General features: G+C 58.9%; 1 protein-coding gene across 1 annotated transcript; it reads left to right on the top strand.

Moving 5' to 3' along the window:
• The first annotated feature begins 5,129 nt into the window (after window positions 1–5,129).
• Window positions 5,130–15,455, top strand: UNC93B1 (unc-93 homolog B1, TLR signaling regulator). The gene is made up of 11 exons (XM_037135340.2): window positions 5,130–5,287; window positions 5,400–5,541; window positions 6,093–6,246; window positions 8,645–8,806; window positions 8,988–9,120; window positions 9,452–9,545; window positions 10,137–10,261; window positions 10,786–10,968; window positions 11,440–11,713; window positions 13,889–14,007; window positions 14,670–15,455. Exons 1-11 carry the CDS (start codon window positions 5,195–5,197, stop codon window positions 14,997–14,999), a joined length of 1,809 nt encoding a protein of 602 aa, XP_036991235.2. The 5' UTR covers window positions 5,130–5,194; the 3' UTR covers window positions 15,000–15,455.
• The last annotated feature ends 2,914 nt before the right edge of the window (window positions 15,456–18,369 follow it).

The raw sequence follows: 18,369 nt of genomic DNA, 5'->3' as shown, positions 1-18,369 counted from the left end.
GAGGCTTCAGCCCCTTGGGACAGGGGTCAGGGGCTCTAGAGGTCCCCGTCCTCTGTGTGAGATGGAGCCCCCAGCCGCCGCCTGTCACGTGGCTCGGCATGTGACAGCTCTGCTCTGCCGTCTGGAGCTGAGCCAGGCAGAGGCAGAGCTGGCCCCAGGTGGGGCTGGGCTAGGGCTGGGTCTGGACGCCCTCAGCCGGAATCAGGCCCAGAGAGGGCCAGCCACTGGTCAAAGGCCACACAGCCAATCAGGGACCCCCCTGGGCAAGGTGCTGGGGAGCGGAGCGGGTGTTGCAGGACCTCCAGGGGCCCCTCCCTGGCTAGGGATTTCTCCCTGCAGGAGCTATTCCTGAACTTGTCGAAAATTCAGGAACATCCTGGAAGGCCCCCACAGAGGCCCGACCTCCTGGCACAGGGGTCCTGACTGGCCGGGCAGTCTGAGGGGCCCTGCTTCTGGAGAGGAGCGGGAGCAAGCCCTGTCCCCGCTCTGGGTCGGATGCCTCTGTTACGGAGGAGACAGCAGGCTCAGAGGGGTGCAGTGACCACTCCAGGGCCCCACAGCAAGAGGGACTGGCGGGGTCTATCCCAGCTGGACCTGACTTGCTGCCGTTGTTTAAGAGCGTGGCAGGGGGTTGCTCCTGCTCCAGGGTGCCTCGTGTGTCAGCTGAAAGCAGCAGCCACTGCTTCCTGGACCTCTGCTGTGCCAGACACTGGGCAGGGTCCTTGACGCATCTCAGCTGGGGGACTTCCAGCAGCCTATGAGGATCATCATCCTATGGCTTTTAGTTTTGCTTTTTAAAAGAATTTATTTATTTTCCCTGCTGGTGTGGCTCAGTGGGTTGAGCACTGACCTGTGAACCAAATGATCACTGGTTCAATTCTGTCAGGGCACGTGACTGGGTTGTAAGCCAGGTCCCCAGTAGGGGGCGCTTGAGAGGCAAATCTTAAAAAAAATAAACTATTTTCTTTCTTTATTTTTAGAGAGAGGAGAAAGGTGCGCAAGAGAGAAACACCAATGAGTGAGAGAAACATCGATCGGTTGCCTGCCTCTGGCACGCCCCCAAACTGGGGACCTAGCCCACAACCCAGGCATGTGCCCTGAGTGGGAATTGAACCAGCAAGCTTTTTGGGTCACAGGCTGGTGCTCAACCCACTGAGCCACACCAGGCAGGGCCTATGGCTTTTAGTTTTAAAGAAATGGTAAAGATTTGCCTTAGTTCAGGGACACGGTGTCAGGTGGGTGTGCAGCTGGCCCAGCATACTCCTGTTGGGGACGAAATGGGGGGTGACACACTTGGGCTTCTCCACATCCAGGAGCTATTTCGGGGTGTTTGAATTGGGAGCAACATGTCTCTCTCCTGTTTGCTTTTCTGTAAGGCCCACTCATTTTGTAATGAGAACAAACAATAAAACCTATTATAGAGAAAGTCCTTCAAAAGCAGCAAGAACAGTGTGGCTGCTCCTTCCTGGGGGTGTGAATCGGAGTGTTCCTGGCCTGGCTGGCCGTGGGAGGGACCTGCTGGCCTTGGTCAGTTTCTGTCCTGCAGGCCACACGGCTGTGTTCATCTGGTCTCCCAGTACCAGCTCACATGCAGTCCCAGCACTGAAGGGTCAGTCATCAGCTCCCAAAGGGCCAGGGTCACCCAGGGGTCCAATCTGTGGGTGCTGGGACCCTGAAGGAACCACACCAGGCACCCGTGCCTCCCAGGGAGAAGTCCCCTGGCTTCTCCCCTTTCCCTGCCCCACTCTCCCAGGAGTACCTCCTGGGTCGCATCCAATCAGGGAGCCTGTTGCTCAAGTACGTGAGAGCTCCGTCTCAGGGGCGTTGACCAGTCACATCCAAGCCCCATGCCTGGGCTGATCTGGTGATGGTTCTTCTTGCTAAGCGACCGAGTGACTGAGTATCAGCAGATTTTAGAGGTTTGGTGTTGAAAGTGGCGGCCTTTCAAATTCACCTGGTGCGACAGCATGGTCAGCTAACAAGACTGAAATTTCTCCTCACTCCTGGGGCCATCCATCTTTGCATTCTCTGTGTCTGCACTTAAATAAAAAAATAAATAAACGAGTCGCTTCTGGCATGTAGACACAAACGAGGCTAGCGTGCTGTCGTTTCCCGTGGTGTGCCACAGTGTCAGGTTCGGAAACAAGCTACCAGAAAAACGTCCCAAACCGAGTCGGTGTTAATAAAGCAATTTAAAAAGGCCTGCAAACCACAGGAGCCGATGCGTAGCAAAGACTGTCATGAACTCTGGGACCCTCAACTGCAGAGTAGCCTCTCGTTTGGGCAGGGAGTGACCTCGGAGAGAGAAATCCAGCAACGTGGCAGGCCATCGGCCTGTGAGAAGTCGCTGCTATTCCGCTGCAAGTAATGTCTTGCTGGTGGGGTCTGCAGGGGGACACGGTGGCTCTGGTAGGGCCTTTTAGGGGGCCAACCACCGCTGCCCTTCCACCTTCTCTTTGCTTTCTAGCTGTTTCTTAAAGGGCCCTTGGTGGTCCTTTCTGGTGGGAGACACAAAACCAATGAACTCAGCAAGTCTTGCCCCTTCTCCCCCTGAGCAGGCGGCGCGCCTGAGATGGGCAAAGACCCTTCCTCGAATGACCCACAGCCCCCAGGACCACACACCCAGCCAGCTTGAAATGCACCCACGGGGTCCGTGAATTTCTTTTCCTGCCTCGCCCAGAGGTGCGGGCCCCAACCCCACCATGCTGCCCGCTCTCAGCTGCCGCTTCAAGATGGGGCGTTCCGAAGCCTCCTGCCTCCTTCCCAGGCTACCTGTTCCCTGGCTCCCTCTACAGGACTCCTCTGCACCTGCCCCCTTTCCCATGTGGTGACTGCTAAAAGTCTCCCCTGTCCTGTCTCCCTCCACAAGAGCCTTCCCTCAAGGTCCACTCGGCCTCTAAGATGCGGCTCTCCCCCCTGATGGCCAGCCTGTCCCCTCTGTTCAGTTTGCAGTCCACAAAGGCGCTTTTCAGCTTATTCTTATTTGGCAGGTGAGGAAATCCTGGGGTGTGTGCCCAATAGTCAAGGTGAGGGGCTCCCCGCAGTAAAGCCCAGAGAAGACGAGGCATCCAGCTGGGAGGACCCCCTCCCCGACCTGTTCCCCCATGGCTGGTCCTGGGTTCTCCGCGGGAGGAGCCGAAGGAGATGTGGCTGCCAGTCCAATGCACTTGGCTGAATTATTTCTTTCCTTAGTGGCCTCGTGCAGAGAAGGGAGCAGACAAGGAAGGGGTCATTTACAGACCACAGATGCTAGGCTATTCTCAGGCTCAGTGACCCCCCCTTCCAATATAGTTTCAGAGGGGAGCAGTCCTGGAAGGAGCAAGCAGTCATTATTGGTGTCCCCCTCACTGTCCCCCAAGAGACGGACCCCCAGCCTCCCACCCTGTGCTCCACTGAGCCCACTCTCTGAGGACGCCCCACCTGCCTGGAGCAGCCAGCTTTCCTCCTCCTGTCCAGTCACCTGCCTGCCTCTGCAAGTCTACAAGACTGCATCCTTCTGGGACACCAAAGTCCACTGCCCCCCCTGTAGCTCCATGACCTCCTGGACCTCCTCACCCCCCCCCCCCCCCGTTCACTCTCTGACCTCGGCCTCCCAGGCCCCTGGCCTCCCAGCATTCACTGCATCCCTGATCTCCCAATTCCTCTTGCCCCTGGAGCTCAGGCCCTGCCCTCCCTCCTGCTCCTTCTCTCTCTCTCTCACCTCCCGGCCCCGAGGGCATGACCCCCACCTGTGTTTCCTACCTCCCTGCACACATGGGTGTGGCCTGTGGAGAGCTCCACCACCTCGAAGCCAGAAGCCTCTGCAGATTCATGCCCTGCATGCCCCCAGCTCTCCGCCTTCCTGGAAACCCTGCTAGTAGAGCTATTTCACTCATCCCTCCGTTGACCCGTATTTACTGAGCACCTACTAAGTGCCTGACACAAGCCTCTGCGTGAGGGCTACATAGTGAGCGGTCTCCTGCGGGCACGACAGTCAACCCGGAGAGGAGAAACAGTTCATGCCACTCTGCACAATGGCTGCACCAGTTCACAACACCGCCAATGGCGCACAGTGGTTCCTTTCTCTCTGCATCCAGGCCGGCACCCGCCTCTTGTCCTACTGGGGACAGCCATTCCGTCATAGATTTTGATTTGCATTTCCCTGATGGTTAACGATGTTGAGTAACTCCTCATGTACCTGTTGGCCATTTGGATGTTTTCTTTGGAAGAAAATGTTGGGTTAGTTCCTCTGCCCATTAAAAAAAATAATTTTATTGATTTTCGAGAGGAAGGGAGCCAGGGAGACAGAGAGACACATACACATACGTGAGAGATGAACATCCATCCGTTGCCTCTGGTAGCACTCTAACCAGCTTTCCCAACACAATTGGTTGAGGAGACTACGTTGGGAAGAACGTAGTTTTAAAAGCTTCCCACGTGGCTGTAAACAGCAACATCCAGTGCTATCCGTCCGCAGCTCGGGCAAGGCGGGAACTTGCTGGGGTCCCCCTGCAGCCCCGGAGCCGGTGCCCCACAGGGTGGGTGTGGGAGGCTCTGAACCCTGCTGCAGGGAGGTGATGGGGTCACCCCACCGCAGTCTAGCAGCCACCACAATCTTGGCCTCCAAGTGGCCCGGCTAGAGCTCTCACTGAGGTGCAGATGCCCGAAGCGACGCTGGAGAGTGCATGGGAGGTGGGCACGGGCTGCCGAGTCCTGCGGGAGAAGCTCTTCGGGGGCTGCTCCGCGGGCTCTTTGCTGAACTGCAAGCACACCCACTGGGGCTGGGAGTCAGTAGTAACACTGAGGGGAGCTTATTAGCAACTGTCCCTTTTCTAAGGTTTTGCATGACTCCGTAATCCAGCAACAGCCCTAGGAAGTGGTGCCCAGTAGCTGCCTTTTACAGGTGAGGAAATCGAGGCCTGGAGAAGCGAATTAACTCTCAAAGGCACAATGCCAGAAAGTGGCCGAGCGCGGAGGACCCAAATAGCTTCTCTCATCCCCGAGGCCCGGTCCTGGCCCCACAGGGACCCGCGCGCGCTGGCACAGGACACGCCCCTCCTGCGCCGAGGCCGCCCCCCCCTCGGGACCGGGCCCTCCGGGCAGCACGGGGCGGGGCGCGCCGGGGCAGGTCCCCGCCTCTTGGAGGAAGTGTGGGTCTGGCCCCGCTTTTGAGACGCTGCGGGCGCCGCCTGCAGTCGTCTGGCGGGGTCCGGCTATGGCGGAGCCGCCGCTCTACCCGGTGGCAGGGGCCGCGGGGCCGCAGGGCGATGAGGACCGGCTCGGGCTTCCGGACGGCGCCGACGCGCCCGTGAGCGGGGCCGGGGACCGGGGACCGTGGGAGGGCTCGGGACCCGGTGAGCCGGGGCGGGGGTGCGGGGCCTGGGGCACGGTCGGGTGCGAGCGCTGTGCGTGCCCCGCAGCTGGACGAGCTGGTGGGCGCGTACCCCAACTACAACGAGGAGGAGGAGGAGCGCCGCTACTACCGCCGCAAGCGCCTCGGCGTGATCAAGAACGTGCTGGCGGCCAGCGCCGGCGGCACACTCACCTACGGCGTCTACCTGGGTGGGTACCGCGCGGCGCGCGCTGCGTGGGGCCAGGCGCGGGGACACCGCCGACCCCCGGCGGGCTCAGGTGCCGGGGCCCCGGGCTTCCCGACCCTCGCCCCACTCTACCCTACCGCCAGGTCCCGTCTGGGAAAGAGAAACCTTAGGGGCCACTTGGTCTCCCTTCCTGTTTCACTTCCCAGTCTGCTGCCCTCGCAGCTGCAGCTGCCCTCCCAGGGCCCCCCCCCCCGCCCCCCACGTGGGGCGGGAGACTGCGATGTCTCCGCGGCCCCAAGCAGAGCCTTCGTGAATGCGTGAATTCGTGGGCAGAGGGCTGAGGGCCGGGAGGCCTGCGGAGCGAGGCCGGTGGCCCAGGGGAGGAGTGCGCTGGGGGCGTGGATTGGAGTCTCGGATGATGCTGCAGCTGGCGGAGCGCTGGGCCCGGCTTCCCGCTCTGTCCTCTCGGGCAATGGAAGAGGGCACCCTCCGGTGAAAGCCCTCCAGCCTCCGCGTGCTCTGCGGGTCGCTCCCCTGCCAGGCCGCCCCTCCACGCTCGCCCCCTGTGCCCAGGCCTCCTGCAGATGCAGCTGATCCTGCACTACGATGAGACCTACCGAGAGGTGAAGTACGGCAACATGGGGCTGCCGGACATCGACAGCAAGATGCTCATCGGCATCAACGTGACGCCCATCGCGGCCCTCCTCTACACACCCGTGCTCATCAGGTGGGGCCCTGCTGTCCCCCCGGGGCTGGGCTGTCACCCCCATCCTGAAGGGGCTCAGGGGCTGTCCTGGTGGTCTTGGGAGGGGGTAGTTGAGGGAGTCCTTGCCTCCCTGGGGGTTGGGAGAGAAGGGATGAAGCGGGGCTTGGGGAAGGAGACAAAGCTTTGCCAAGGGCTCACTGGGTTTCAAGCAACAGAAATTCACCCAGGCCCCCTTCCCTCAGCTTTCCTGTGACCCGTGGGGCACTGTCCTCGTGCTCTCCTCTGTGGCCTGGAGCCACAGTCTGATCAGCAGGACCCAGGCACCCAGCCCTGGCCTGGGCAGCTGTGGCTGGTGTGGAGGGACAGTTCTTGGAAAGGCCATGCAGGGTAGGGCCCCAGGCGGGGGCCTGCCCCTGCTGCAGCCTGACCGCGTCCTGGCCTCTTGAAAACGCACGGCCACGAGCACCCTACCTGCCAGGCGGGACCCAGAGACCAGTGGACAAATCCCTTGAGTTTTCGTCCCCCTATCTTAACAAAAAAATTCTTTATCACGATTGCACAAACAGCGCTAGAATCATGATGGGAAGCAGGAAAAAGAAAGTCCCTCCCAAGCCCTCCAGTACGCCGGCTACAGCCCTTGCCCCACCAGCATGGAGGATGCCATTTACAGCTTTGTCGCCAGAGCACATGTGTGTCCTGTCCACTTCTGCTTTCTTTGCACTGCACACCTCTTGGCCTGTCCCCTGCTTCCCAGTGGGGACTCTATGAGGGAGCATCCTCCACGGAGTTGCGGGCACCCCACTGTGGTTCAGGGCAGTGCACTGCAGCACCCTCTGCTTTTTTGCACGTTCACTTTGTGCTTTGCGGCTGTTTTCTTCTTCAAATTAAAAAATTCCCAGGATAAATTCCCAGCGGGGCTCTTACTAGGTCAGAGGCATATGAAAGGCTTATTGGCTTTTGAAACCACCATTACCGACGACCGCTAGCTTGCGGCGTTTCCTGTGTGTTGGGCGCTGCCGAGCCTTAGCTCGTTCCTTGCAATCTGAGGGAGGCACTGGAAGCTTAGACAAGGAGAAACCAAGGGCTTGACCAGCTTGCCCATGTCGCACGGGCAGCAGGTGGCAGATGGCAGGTGTGAACCTGGGCAGAGTGGCTCCCAACCCCATCCTTGCCCAAACTACCAGGCTGATTTTCCCAAGGGCTCTGCCAATCTGCATGACCACTGGCATGTGTGTCATTTTTTAAAAAAAGATTTTATTCATTTATTTATTTTTAGAGAGAGGGGAAGGGAATGGAAAAGAGGGAGAGAAATGGATCCGAGAGAGAAATGTTGATTTGTTGTCTCTCACCTGTACCCCAACTGGGGGCTGAACCCGGAACGCAGGCCTGTGCCCTGACTGGGAATTGAACAGGCAAGCTTTCGAGTTGTGGGACTGCGCCCCACCGAGTGAGCCACACCAGCCAGGGCGCGCGTGTCACAGCGCCTCACTGGCAACAACTGCTAGTGTTCTCACGTTTTTCCTGTTTTACCCCATTATGATGTCTAGTGCACATTGTGTGACCTGCCTCCCTCAGCTAGATCGGAGGGAGCTGCCCATCTGTTCATTACATGGCAATGTAAGGATAATGAGAGAACCGGGGGCCTGCCATAGAAGAAAAAGTAATCATGTCAGAAAACTAGGCTCACTTCACTTGGAGCTGCCTGGGAACCAAGGGGAACTAATGAGCACAAATACTTTAAAAAACCAAACCAGAGATCTTGGTGGTGGCTTTTAGCTCGACCAGCCTCCATGCCCTGACTGTCACTCGTCAGAGCCTTATCTTGTCACTCGTCAACCCCCTTTGAGTATGGCGTGACATTTTCTCAGAGCCAGTGAGCTGAAACCTTCCTGGCTTACCACATGCACTGCAAGAGCAGGGGGTAGGGAGCGGGGGCCCCAGGGTGCCGGCCTGGCTGGGGCCCCACAGGAGCCTCTTCCTCTTTCTGCTCCTGAGTCTCCTTGAGCCAGCGTGGGTCGAGTCCCCTGGACATGTGCCAGGGCCCCACAGTCCCAGCACGTGTGGGTGGGTGGGGAAGAGGATGGGTGAGTCAGCCCAGAACACAGAGGAGGGCTGGGTGAGGACACAGGCCTCACCCTGCTTTGTCTCCTTCCACCCTTGCAGTGGTTAGGAGACCCTCGTGGTTTGGGCTCTGCACCCACAAGACAGCCAGGAAGGCAGGGGTATGGACGCCTGGCTCGCCTGAGGCCACTTAGCAACTCCCTGTCTCCGAGACTCTATCTTAGGGTCCTTGATGCCATGGCCAGGGTGTGTCTCCCCACCTCACACAGACACATGAACTGAGAGTTGCGGCCACTCTGGTCTCGGCCCCGGCGGTCCCGGTAAGATGCGGTACCAGCATCGCTCTCACTGCCCACAGGTTTTTTGGTACCAAGTGGATGATGTTCCTGGGGGTGGGCATCTACGCCCTCTTCGTCTCCACCAACTACTGGGAACGCTACTACACGCTAGTGCCCTCCGCAGTGGCCCTGGGCATGGCCATCGTGCCTCTTTGGGCCTCCATGGGCAACTACATCACCAGGTGCGTCTGGGGGGCAGCAGGGTGGGAGGCTGAAGACCCGGGATGGGCCCCTTCTGGCCTCAGGGCCTCAGTTGCCCCATCTATGAGATGCAAGGGCTGGCCAGCCCATAGCTCTGGGTGTGGGAAGCAGAGGTGTCTGGCAGAGGTTGGACGAGGGAGCCTTCTGTCCTCTGTGGTCCAGGATGGCCCAGAAGTACTATGAGTACTCCCACTACAAGGAGCAGGACGGGCAGGACCCCCAGCAACGCCCGCCACGGGGTTCCCACGCGCCCTATCTCCTGGTCTTCCAAGCCATCTTCTATAGCTTCTTCCACGTGAGTGCTACCTATGGGGCCCTGGGGTCCCAATATATACCCCGAGGACCCACCCATCAGAGCCCATTCTGGTCTTTTCACCTTTCTAGTCCCATTGCCCTTTCTGGGGCCAGCCCCTGCTTGCTTACCCGAAGTGACTGAGACCTCGCTCCCTTGCTGTCCATGGTGCTGACCAGCAGGAAGTCCTCCATCCCCACATACCAGCAGCTGCCCCAGGGGTGGGAGGGCTCCTGTCCCCCCATGGCTGTGCCCAGACCCTTCCAGACCATGCCTGGGCCCCTTGCTTGGTTCCATGCCCCAAGCCTGGCCCCAGCTGCTTTCCCGCCCACAGCTGAGCTTTGCCTGCGCCCAGCTGCCCATGATCTACTTCCTGAACAACTACCTGTATGACCTGAACCACACACTATACAACGTGCACAGCTGCGGTTAGTCCTCATGGTGGGGGGGGGTGTCCCCAAGTCCTGCTCACTTCCCCCACTGAGTTATCCTGCAGGCACTGGGCCCTTGAAGGCAGAGAGGCTGCTCCCTCTCACAGGGGTTGGGGCGGAGAGTCCTATATCCCGTGGCTCTGGTGGGCGGGGCGCAGGGCCCTGTTGGAGTCTGTAGTTAATCTGACCCAGCCAGAGGGAAGGCTGCCTGGAGCAGGTGCCATCTGGGATGAAGCTGCCTGTGAAATGGCTCTTGGGGCCAAGTCATACCCTCAGAGTTCAGTCACTGCACAGTAAATGTATACAGGTGGGAGATGGACTGGCGCCCTGCACCCCCCACCCCCCAGCCTCGGTGCTGTAAGGCAGGAAAGGGGATGGGGTGAAGTATTTCTTTTCTTGGAATACATTCAGCCCTCCTGGCCCTCACCTCCAAACTACTCCCCAAGGAACCCTGCCTTTGTGGGCACTGCCCTCGCTCACCCCTCTGGCTCTCCCCTTCCTCCCACCAGCCCTGCTGCGTTTCTTTGTGACCGAGTTGAGAGTTTGCCCTTCTTGCTGCCTCACGATGCTCTCTCTGCCCCTTCTCAGGCACCAACAGTCAGGGCATCCTCAGCGGCTTCAACAAGACGGTTCTCCGGACGCTGCCGCGGAGCCGCAACCTCATTGTGGTGGAGAGCGTGCTCATGGCCGTGGCCTTCGTGGCCATGCTGATGGTGCGGCCCCGGGGTGGGGTGGAGTCCATGAGGTCTAGGAATGAGGCGGGGAGCCAGGGCTGCAGTCTGGGCGCGTGGCTGGCGGCCTGGGCAGGGTTGAGCCTGGAGGCGTGGTCTGAGACAGGAACCAGGGCTGAGTCCTGGGGGAAGCACCCCTGAGCCTCGGAGCAATAGGGCAGGCAGATATCTGTGGGCTGAGACTGGAGTTGGAGAGGAACCAGTCCAGATGTGGGGTCGAATTCCTGGAGACTGGTCCCAGAGGACTGGCAGTAACCTGGGCTGGAGGTGGAACCCAGGTCAAGGGTCGGGAGGTGTGCCTCCGACCTGGGGGCGGTCCTGGAGGCAGGACTAAGGCGTTGGGGGCGTGGCTAGGATGAGGGCTGGGCCTGGAGGTGGAGCTGGGGGGCAAGGCCAGGACTGTGGGCGTGTCTGAAGCGGGGCCAGGACAAAGAGGTGGGGCTTGTGTCTAGGGGCGGGGCCGGGTGCTTTCTGCCCGCCTCCTCATCTAGTGGGTTTGTTCGCAGGTGCTGGGCCTGTGCGGCGCGGCCTACAGGCCCACAGAGGAGATCGACCTGCGTAGTGTGGGCTGGGGCAACATCTTTCAGTTACCCTTCAAGCACGTGCGCGACTTTCGCTTGCGCCACCTCACGCCCTTCTTCATCTACAGCGGCTTTGAGGTGCTCTTTGCTTGCACTGGTCTGGCCCTGGTAAGTACAGTATGTATGGTTCAACTTGAATTTCAGATAAACAGAGACTGAGTTTTGAATATAGGTATGAGTGTGGACAAGTGTGTCCCACATATTCCCCTTCCTCTTCTCTTATTCCCCCTCCACCTTGGACAAATCGTTTTACCCTCTCTGAACCTTAGGTACCTCACCTGTGAGGTGACCCTAGTGAAGACGGTCACTCCCAGAGGTGTGATCTGATCGAAGGAGGATAACACCCATCAAGCATTTGACTCCATGTGGGGTGCAGCCTTGGTGCATGGGGACAATGTCCAAGCATTTTCTCATTCTCTGTCCCGGACATTCTCTGTCTCTGACTCCTGAAGCTTCCCAAGAGCCCCCGAGGGTGTTAGCACTTGGGCCCAGAGAGGGCAGGGTGTGGCCTAGAGTGTGACCTGTCGGCAGAGCTGGAGCCTGGGCCTGAGGACCTCACACCTTCACTCTTGCCCCCAGGGCTACGGCGTGTGCTCCGTCGGGCTGGAACGCCTGGCCTACCTCCTCGTGGCTTACAGCCTGGGCGCCTCGGCCTCCTCGCTGCTGGGCCTGATGGGGCTGTGGCTGCCGCGCCACGTGCCGCTGGTGTCCGGGTCCGGACTGCACCTGCTGCTCACTGTCGGCCTCTTCTTCTGGGCCCCTAAACCGAAGATCCTGCAACACACGTGGCTCCTCTATGTGGCAGCCGCCCTCTGGGGTGTGGGCAGTGCCCTCAACAAGACCGGGCTCTCCAGTGAGTATGGCCATGGTCCCCGGGATGGCCGGACAGAGGGCCATGTGGCTACCTCGGGGTGGTTGCAGGCAGCACAGACAGCCCAGGGACAGATGTGGGGTCCCATGGACACACAGGAGGCCTGTCCGAGGGTCCTGTGGACACGGTAGAGGCAGGAGGAGGTTCCTGTGAACCTACAGAACCTACAGGGGTGAGAGTCCCATGGACACTGAAGGGACAAAGGGGAGGACCATGGCCACCCTTGGGGCAAGGATGGGAGTCATATGCCGTGGACACCCTGTGGACACCCCGGGTTGGGCATGGGGCCCTGTGGACACTGAGGGGTCAGCGTGCGATCGTGCGCTTACATGGAGTAGGTATGGAGCTCTGTGGAATCCTCTGAAGGACAGTGTGACAAACACACTGGCGACCTTTGCCTGCAAACCAGGGAGCAGGGCCCGTCGGACACAGTGTTTATGACACTGGGAGCAGACTCCAGGCCTGTGCCCCATGGAGCACGGGAAGCAGCAGGTGGCCCTGCCCACAGTCCAGGGCATAGGTGCAGATATGGCCGTTACAGAGAGGAGCTAGGAGCAGGTATGCGGGCCCAACACAGCAGAGTCCAGGCCCCAGGTCTAAGGCCAAGTCCAGGCAGGACTAAGAGTGGGCTGCAGGGCGGGCACTGGGCAGTGGGGCCCTGTTTACAGAAAGGAGGGGGGTGAATCAGAGATACGCCAGTGTCATGCGGCAAGTACACGGAGGTACTGCCACTTGGGTCCTCCACATCAGCATCTGTTCTGATGGACTGGCGCTGTTGACGGCTTTGCACATCACCACTGGGGGTGTGGAGCGGTGGAGGTCATGCTCACTGCAGGCAGGGCGGGGGCTGGCTCAGGTGACCCCGGCGCTCACCAGCACAGAGAGTCAGGCACCTGTATCTGTCGGGATGGAGCCCCACACTCTGGACCACACTCCCTTGGCTGTTCTGCTCGGGGACAGCGAGCTCTGGGTAACATGCAGTCTGGGCACCTTGGACCCATGAGATGTCTGGACTTGGGCCTGGTCCTGACAGCCCCTCTGCCAAGATCTTCTGTTCTCTCTTTGTGGGCCCTGGGACCCCATGTCCCTTCCCAGCAGCCCCATGGGGTACAGTCCAGAGGTGTTCATGTCTGAGCGGCAGGCGAGGGTTTGATTTGACAGGCGCTGTGTGGGCTTTCTCACATTCAAACCTCACAATGGAACATGTAGGCCTGATCTCATTCACAGATGGGAAAAATGGCCCTGGGGAGTGATCGTACTTTACCATGTATAATGCACACTTTTTTGCCCAAAATTTTGAGGGAATAAGGATGTGCATTATACACGGGTAGTGCTAATTTCATATCTATATAAATGTTTTAATTTTTTAATTTATGCTTATGCATTAAAAGTATAACTCCGGAAAGCAATAATGATATCTGTATGCAAAACAATACCCTGGAACACCATAATCGGTTTGTTTCTAAATGTATATAAATAAAAAATTGAATTAAAAATTAAAACAAAAGATTTTTCCCTGAAAGTTTGGGCCAAAAACGTGGGTGCGCATTATACACGGGAGTACATTATACATAGCAAATTGGTATGGTAACTCACTCCAAGTCACCCGCTGAGCCCGCATTTGAACCCACACCTCTGTACCTACTCTCTCCACTTTGCTGGCTTGAGAGTAGACTCCGAGTCCCTGCCTCCCTGTGCATTGCCCCTCTGCCCACTCCAGGGAGGATTCTTGGGGAAATACGGTCAAGTCCCCCAACTTCCGGTTCGATTTGTGGAAAGCTCGTTGCTGCAAGCAGGCTGGGGTGAGGAGGAGAAATGGGCCTTGCAGGCCTGGCACGGAAGAGCTGGGGGTCCAAAAGGGGACAGGATGTGACGACACACGAAGCTTTCCACTTTTCAGGCCCCGCGTGTCCCAGGGCAGGGCCCACCCAGGGTCCCATCTTACCTGCTTTTTAATCAGCTCAGCTCCCCGGGCAGTGTGGTATCCAGAGCCTCCACTAGGGGGCAGGCCAACATCGGCCTGCAACTGCTTTCTCCGTGATCCCGGTCCAGGGGCTGGGACCCTGCACAACCTAGGCCACTGGCTGGTGGGAGATGAGGCACCCTGAACCCTGGGTGACTCTTCTTCCCTTCCTGCCCGGTCCTGCCTGCCTGCAGCACTGCTGGGGATCCTGTACGAGGACAAAGAGAGGCAAGACTTCATCTTCACTATCTACCACTGGTGGCAGGCGGTGGCCATCTTTGCCGTGTACCTGGGCTCCAGCTTGCCCATGAAGGTGAGGCTGAGTGGGGTGCGGGAGGGCCTCCGGGGTGTTAGGCACCTCACATGCCCCCACCTCTCCACTGGGTGGCCCCAGACCCACCCTTCACTTACTGCCTCACCTCCCGAGGGCCTCAGTTTACCACTCTCTGGAAGGGTTCCCAGTTTACTCCTCACCTGTGGCACATCCCAGCTACCTTGTGTCTAGCTGGAGGACCTGTTCACTGGGTGCTGGGCCCGAGAGGGATGCTGAGCGTCTGTCTCCCTCGGTGGCCGTGGAGGAGCAGGGGCCCGCATGGCCCACGCTTCAAAAAATGAAATAGAGTAGAAAATAGCAGGGAGTATGCATGCAGTTATGTGTGTGGGCACTGAGTTACGATGCAGAATTTTCTGGCTGTGGGTTACAGTCAAAGACACCTAGGAAGCATTTCTTGCGCCCCCCCCCCCCATGTAAGGGACAGTAACCTAAGCCCTAGTGAAAGGGTGCCAGACAGTGTCCACACTTGTCAACGCCTTCACATGTTCCCGGAAAGGGCCCAGCTGGGATTGAGTCCTGTGGGCAGGCAGGTACTGAGGCAGCGGGTGGGAGTGGGCCTCTCCAGGTGAGGGGCGGGGCGGGGTGAGGGAGGCTGGGGGCTGCGCCCCGCAGGTCCCCAGCTTCCCTCCCTGTGCGCCCAGGCTAAGCTGGCGGTGCTGTTGCTGACGCTGGTGGTGGCCATGATCTCGTACCTGGTGATGGAACAGAAGCTGCGGCGGGGCGTGGTCCCACGCCAGCCACGCATCCCGAGGCCGCAGCACAAGGTGCGCGGCTACCGCTACCTGGAGGAGGACAATTCTGATGAGAGCGACGCGGAGGGCGAGCGCTACGCTGGCGGCTGCCGGGGGGACTGCGCGGAGGACGAGGCCCCGAGAGCAGCGCCTCGACCCGGCCCGGAGCCAGCTGGCTTCGGCCGCCGGCCCTGCCCCTACGAACAGGCGCAGGAAGGCGACCGGCCTGAGGAGCAGTGAGGGGTCCAGGCCTCTCACGGGTCTTGTTTACTATGTCTCAGGACAGGGGCTCCCCTGAGTCTTGCGCCAGTTTCGGGAAGGACCTTCGGCCGTCCACCCCCATGTTTGGGAATACACCTCCCAGAACCGGGGACCACCTGGAGCTTGGGATCAGCTCCTCAGCCTCCTCCTAGGTGGGGCCGGGCCTTGAGACCCTCTTGGCCAGGCCTAGGGTTTGAGAAAGCACAGCCGAACCCACCCGGAGGGGCTGCCGCCTCCCAGCATGTGCCCCAGCTCCGGACAGGGACAGGGACAGGGTCATTTTGCCACACCCCTTCCCCCTGTCCCACCCCAGCTCTCAGCTACAGGCTTGGGCAGAACTTGCCTTGTGCTTTGCACACCCTATCCCTACAGCACACCAAGAGGCACAACTTTTTATTGAAAGGGAACAATAAAGAGAGTTTTGTATTGTCCTGACTGGGAAGTCTCAAGCCGTGGGGGGGACCTAGAGCTCCCCCACTGTGTGCGGCTGACCCAGCTTCTAGGGCACTGTCACCAGAGGCCTTGACCTCCCAGTGGTCCCCAAGCTCCCCCCACCAGGCTGGCCTCCCTCCTGGAAGCCCCGCCCCTCCCGAAACCAGCCAGGCCTCACCAGTCCCACCCCAACCACCCTGGGGTGGCCTTCTGGGACCTCAGCAGAGACCGGAGGGTCTAGAGGATGGGACAGATTCCAGAGACGCAGGTCCAGCTGCCCCTCCTGTAGTCTTTGTCAGCATGCTCACCCCCATCCTTTATCTATTGGGGTATTTCTGCCCATAGCTCCCCAAGAGGGTCCTTGGGGGACAGGGTCCACTTCTAAGCCATGTCAGGGTCACGCTGTGCCGAGCCCAGGTACATTTGGCCACTGCCCTGCGGGCTTCAGCCGCATGGCCATGAGAGACTCGGCCGCCCTGCAGCCTGGGGGTGCCCCTTTCTCTACCCCGCCCCTTTCGGGAGACTGAGCCCACTGTGAAGGTTTGAACACCTGGGTGAGGACTAGCAAGGAGGGTCAAGGAGCCCCCAACTGCACTCCAAAACTTCCTCTGCTGGGGCCACACCATTCCTCATGCCCCGTGCCTCCTCCACTCCTGGCTGATGGCCAGACCCTTGTCCACACCCACTCTAGCTCTCCGACTCTGAGATTCTCCCACCCATGGACTGCGCCGCCTCCTCTGGGCCCCCCACTGCCGACACTTCAGTTTTGTTATCGCAGCCTCTAGGGGGCGCTGGAGCCAGGCTTGAGACTGCAGGAGGGGGGTGTCTCCCTGTGTGAGCCCAGGTCCTTCTCAGGGAAGTATTACCTCTAAGAAGCGGGCATGGGGGGGCCCTCCTCCACACGGTTGCTCCGAGGTACCTGGGTCCTGGGGGAAACTCACAGGGCGCAGTTGTAAATCTCGTACATTTAAAAAAAGTTTAAAGACTTTATTTATTTTTAGAGAGGGGGGAGGGAGGAAGACGGGGAGAGAGAAACAACGCCGGCCCCCCAACCGGGGACCTGGGCAACAACTCAGCCATTTGCCCTAAATGTGAATCAAACCGGTGACTTTTGGGTTCACAGGCCCGCGCTCAATCCACTAAGCCACACCAGCCAGGGCTAAATTTTGTGCATTCGAGAGGGAAGTGGTGATAGCGTCCATTTCTGAGCACGGTGAGAGCTCCAAGTAGTTCACAATTTCCTTGGGTTAGATCACTCCACACTTCTTTCCCGGCACAACTTGGAGAAGCTGGACTTCCTGTAGTTCTGAGGATAAAAAGTGCAGATCACCACGGAGCAGGACATGATGCTGGGGGGTGTCCCGTCTGAGTTCAAGGTTTGAGAAACTGGCAGGGGGGTGGACAGCCAACCAGTAAGCAGTAGTGTTATTAAGGAGATAGGAGCCCCATCGTCTCTTTCTGTCTATGTGAATCCTATTTTCTAAACAAGTACTATGTCATTAGCACATAAATGCTTGTAAGTTATTTAGACCTAAATTAATTTGTGAGTAGAGCTAGTGGAAATTTCTTTTGGCCTTAGGGGCACCACGAGAAATGACTGAGAAGCTAAGGGTGCCAGGAAACGAGACCATCTGGGCACTCGGAGTGAGCTCTCTATGACACTCAGCCGGTGATGTCCTCCCCGACCCAGACGGCTGGCTGCGTCCTTTCTGGGTCTAGTTCTATGGAAGGCGATTAACCCTGTAGTCTGTGAGGCCTGCAAAGGACACCCCAGTTGGCAGATTTGGGGGTCCTGCAGTCACGAGGGCAGTGACAGCCATGGCTACAATGAAGGCCCCAGGCTACCTCCCCTCAGCCTCCCCACCAGGTTGCCCTACACTCAGGTGAAGGGCCAAAAGCTGTCCGTTTTGCATGCAGACTTTCAAAGACAGGCAGGTCCGGAGGGTCACGCAGTGTGACCCGTAGGCTGGAGGAAGCGCCGGCCCTCTGTCCCTCCAGGTCCCAGCCTGCTTCGGGACTGGAAGGGACAGTTCTTTGACAGCAGATGTGGCCACACCCTCCTGGCGGGATTCCAGCCGCGCCCCGATGAAGTTGGGCAACCAGACCGACAGCCCTGCCCGTGCAGCCAGTGGACCTTTGGCAAAGTGTGGGTCCCTGGGCACGTGGGCGGACGCGGGGACTGGCAGGCAGCTTTCCGCAGCCCACACCACACTTCTAACGTCCATCTCGATGCAGGCCCAAGACTGGTGTCCAATGGGCAGCGCAGGCACCGACCAGGCACTGGGACAGAGTGGCTTCCGGTCGAGCTTCCTTTTACTCTAGGGTGGGTTCCCCACCAGGAGACTCTCCATGCCCCCCCGCCACCCCTGGCACGCGGACAAGACCCGCACGCTGACACAGGACAGGCAACAGGCACACACATGCAGAACAGCCAGGGCGACCGGTCACGGCTGCAAGTCCTGGCAGGCTGGCTGGCGGGGGCAGGTGAGCACCCGGCCCCTTGGCAGCTTGCAGTCTGGTGTAATAGTGACATTGCTGTCCTCTCTGCTGACTGTCACCCATGGATGAGGTAACTGGGTGCAGGTTCTGAACTACTGAGTGAAAGCTCAGACTCCATTTCATGGCCTCTGCCTCTGTGATTCTGTCTGTCTGCTCAGGGAGCGTGTAAAATTATGATTCTGAGACTCTATGGGCTAAAATGTTAACGGCCTTTAACTTCTCCATAGCATGTTCGACCGCCTGAAAAGTCTCCTAGAAACACCTAGAGATGCTGGAAAAAACAATAAAAAATTATACATATATATATATATATATATGCTCTTAGGAAAGTAGTATGTCCTCATGTCCTTCAGGGTCAAAACCGAAGTGGAAACTGGAGCCCAGATTATCAAAAAGAAGGCCTGCTGGGGCCGGGCGG

The sequence above is a fragment of the Artibeus jamaicensis genome, unplaced genomic scaffold (assembly GCF_021234435.1).
Source record: "Artibeus jamaicensis isolate MK-2021 breed Jamaican fruit bat unplaced genomic scaffold, CSHL_Jam_final contig_3109, whole genome shotgun sequence".
Lineage (NCBI taxonomy): Eukaryota > Metazoa > Chordata > Mammalia > Chiroptera > Phyllostomidae > Artibeus > Artibeus jamaicensis.
Note: the sequence above shows the minus strand (reverse complement) of the source record. Positions and strands in the feature narration are given on the sequence as shown.

Bases quoted from the DNA above. Each gene is read 5' to 3' on its own strand.
- UNC93B1 (XM_037135340.2), top strand. From the start codon at position 5,195: ATGGCGGAGCCGCCGCTCTACCCGGTGGCAGGGGCCGCGGGGCCGCAG. The intron at 10,969-11,439 runs GTAAGTACAGTA...TCTTGCCCCCAG, and splicing joins CTTGCACTGGTCTGGCCCTG to GGCTACGGCGTGTGCTCCGT. The intron at 14,008-14,669 runs GTGAGGCTGAGT...CTGTGCGCCCAG, and splicing joins GCTCCAGCTTGCCCATGAAG to GCTAAGCTGGCGGTGCTGTT.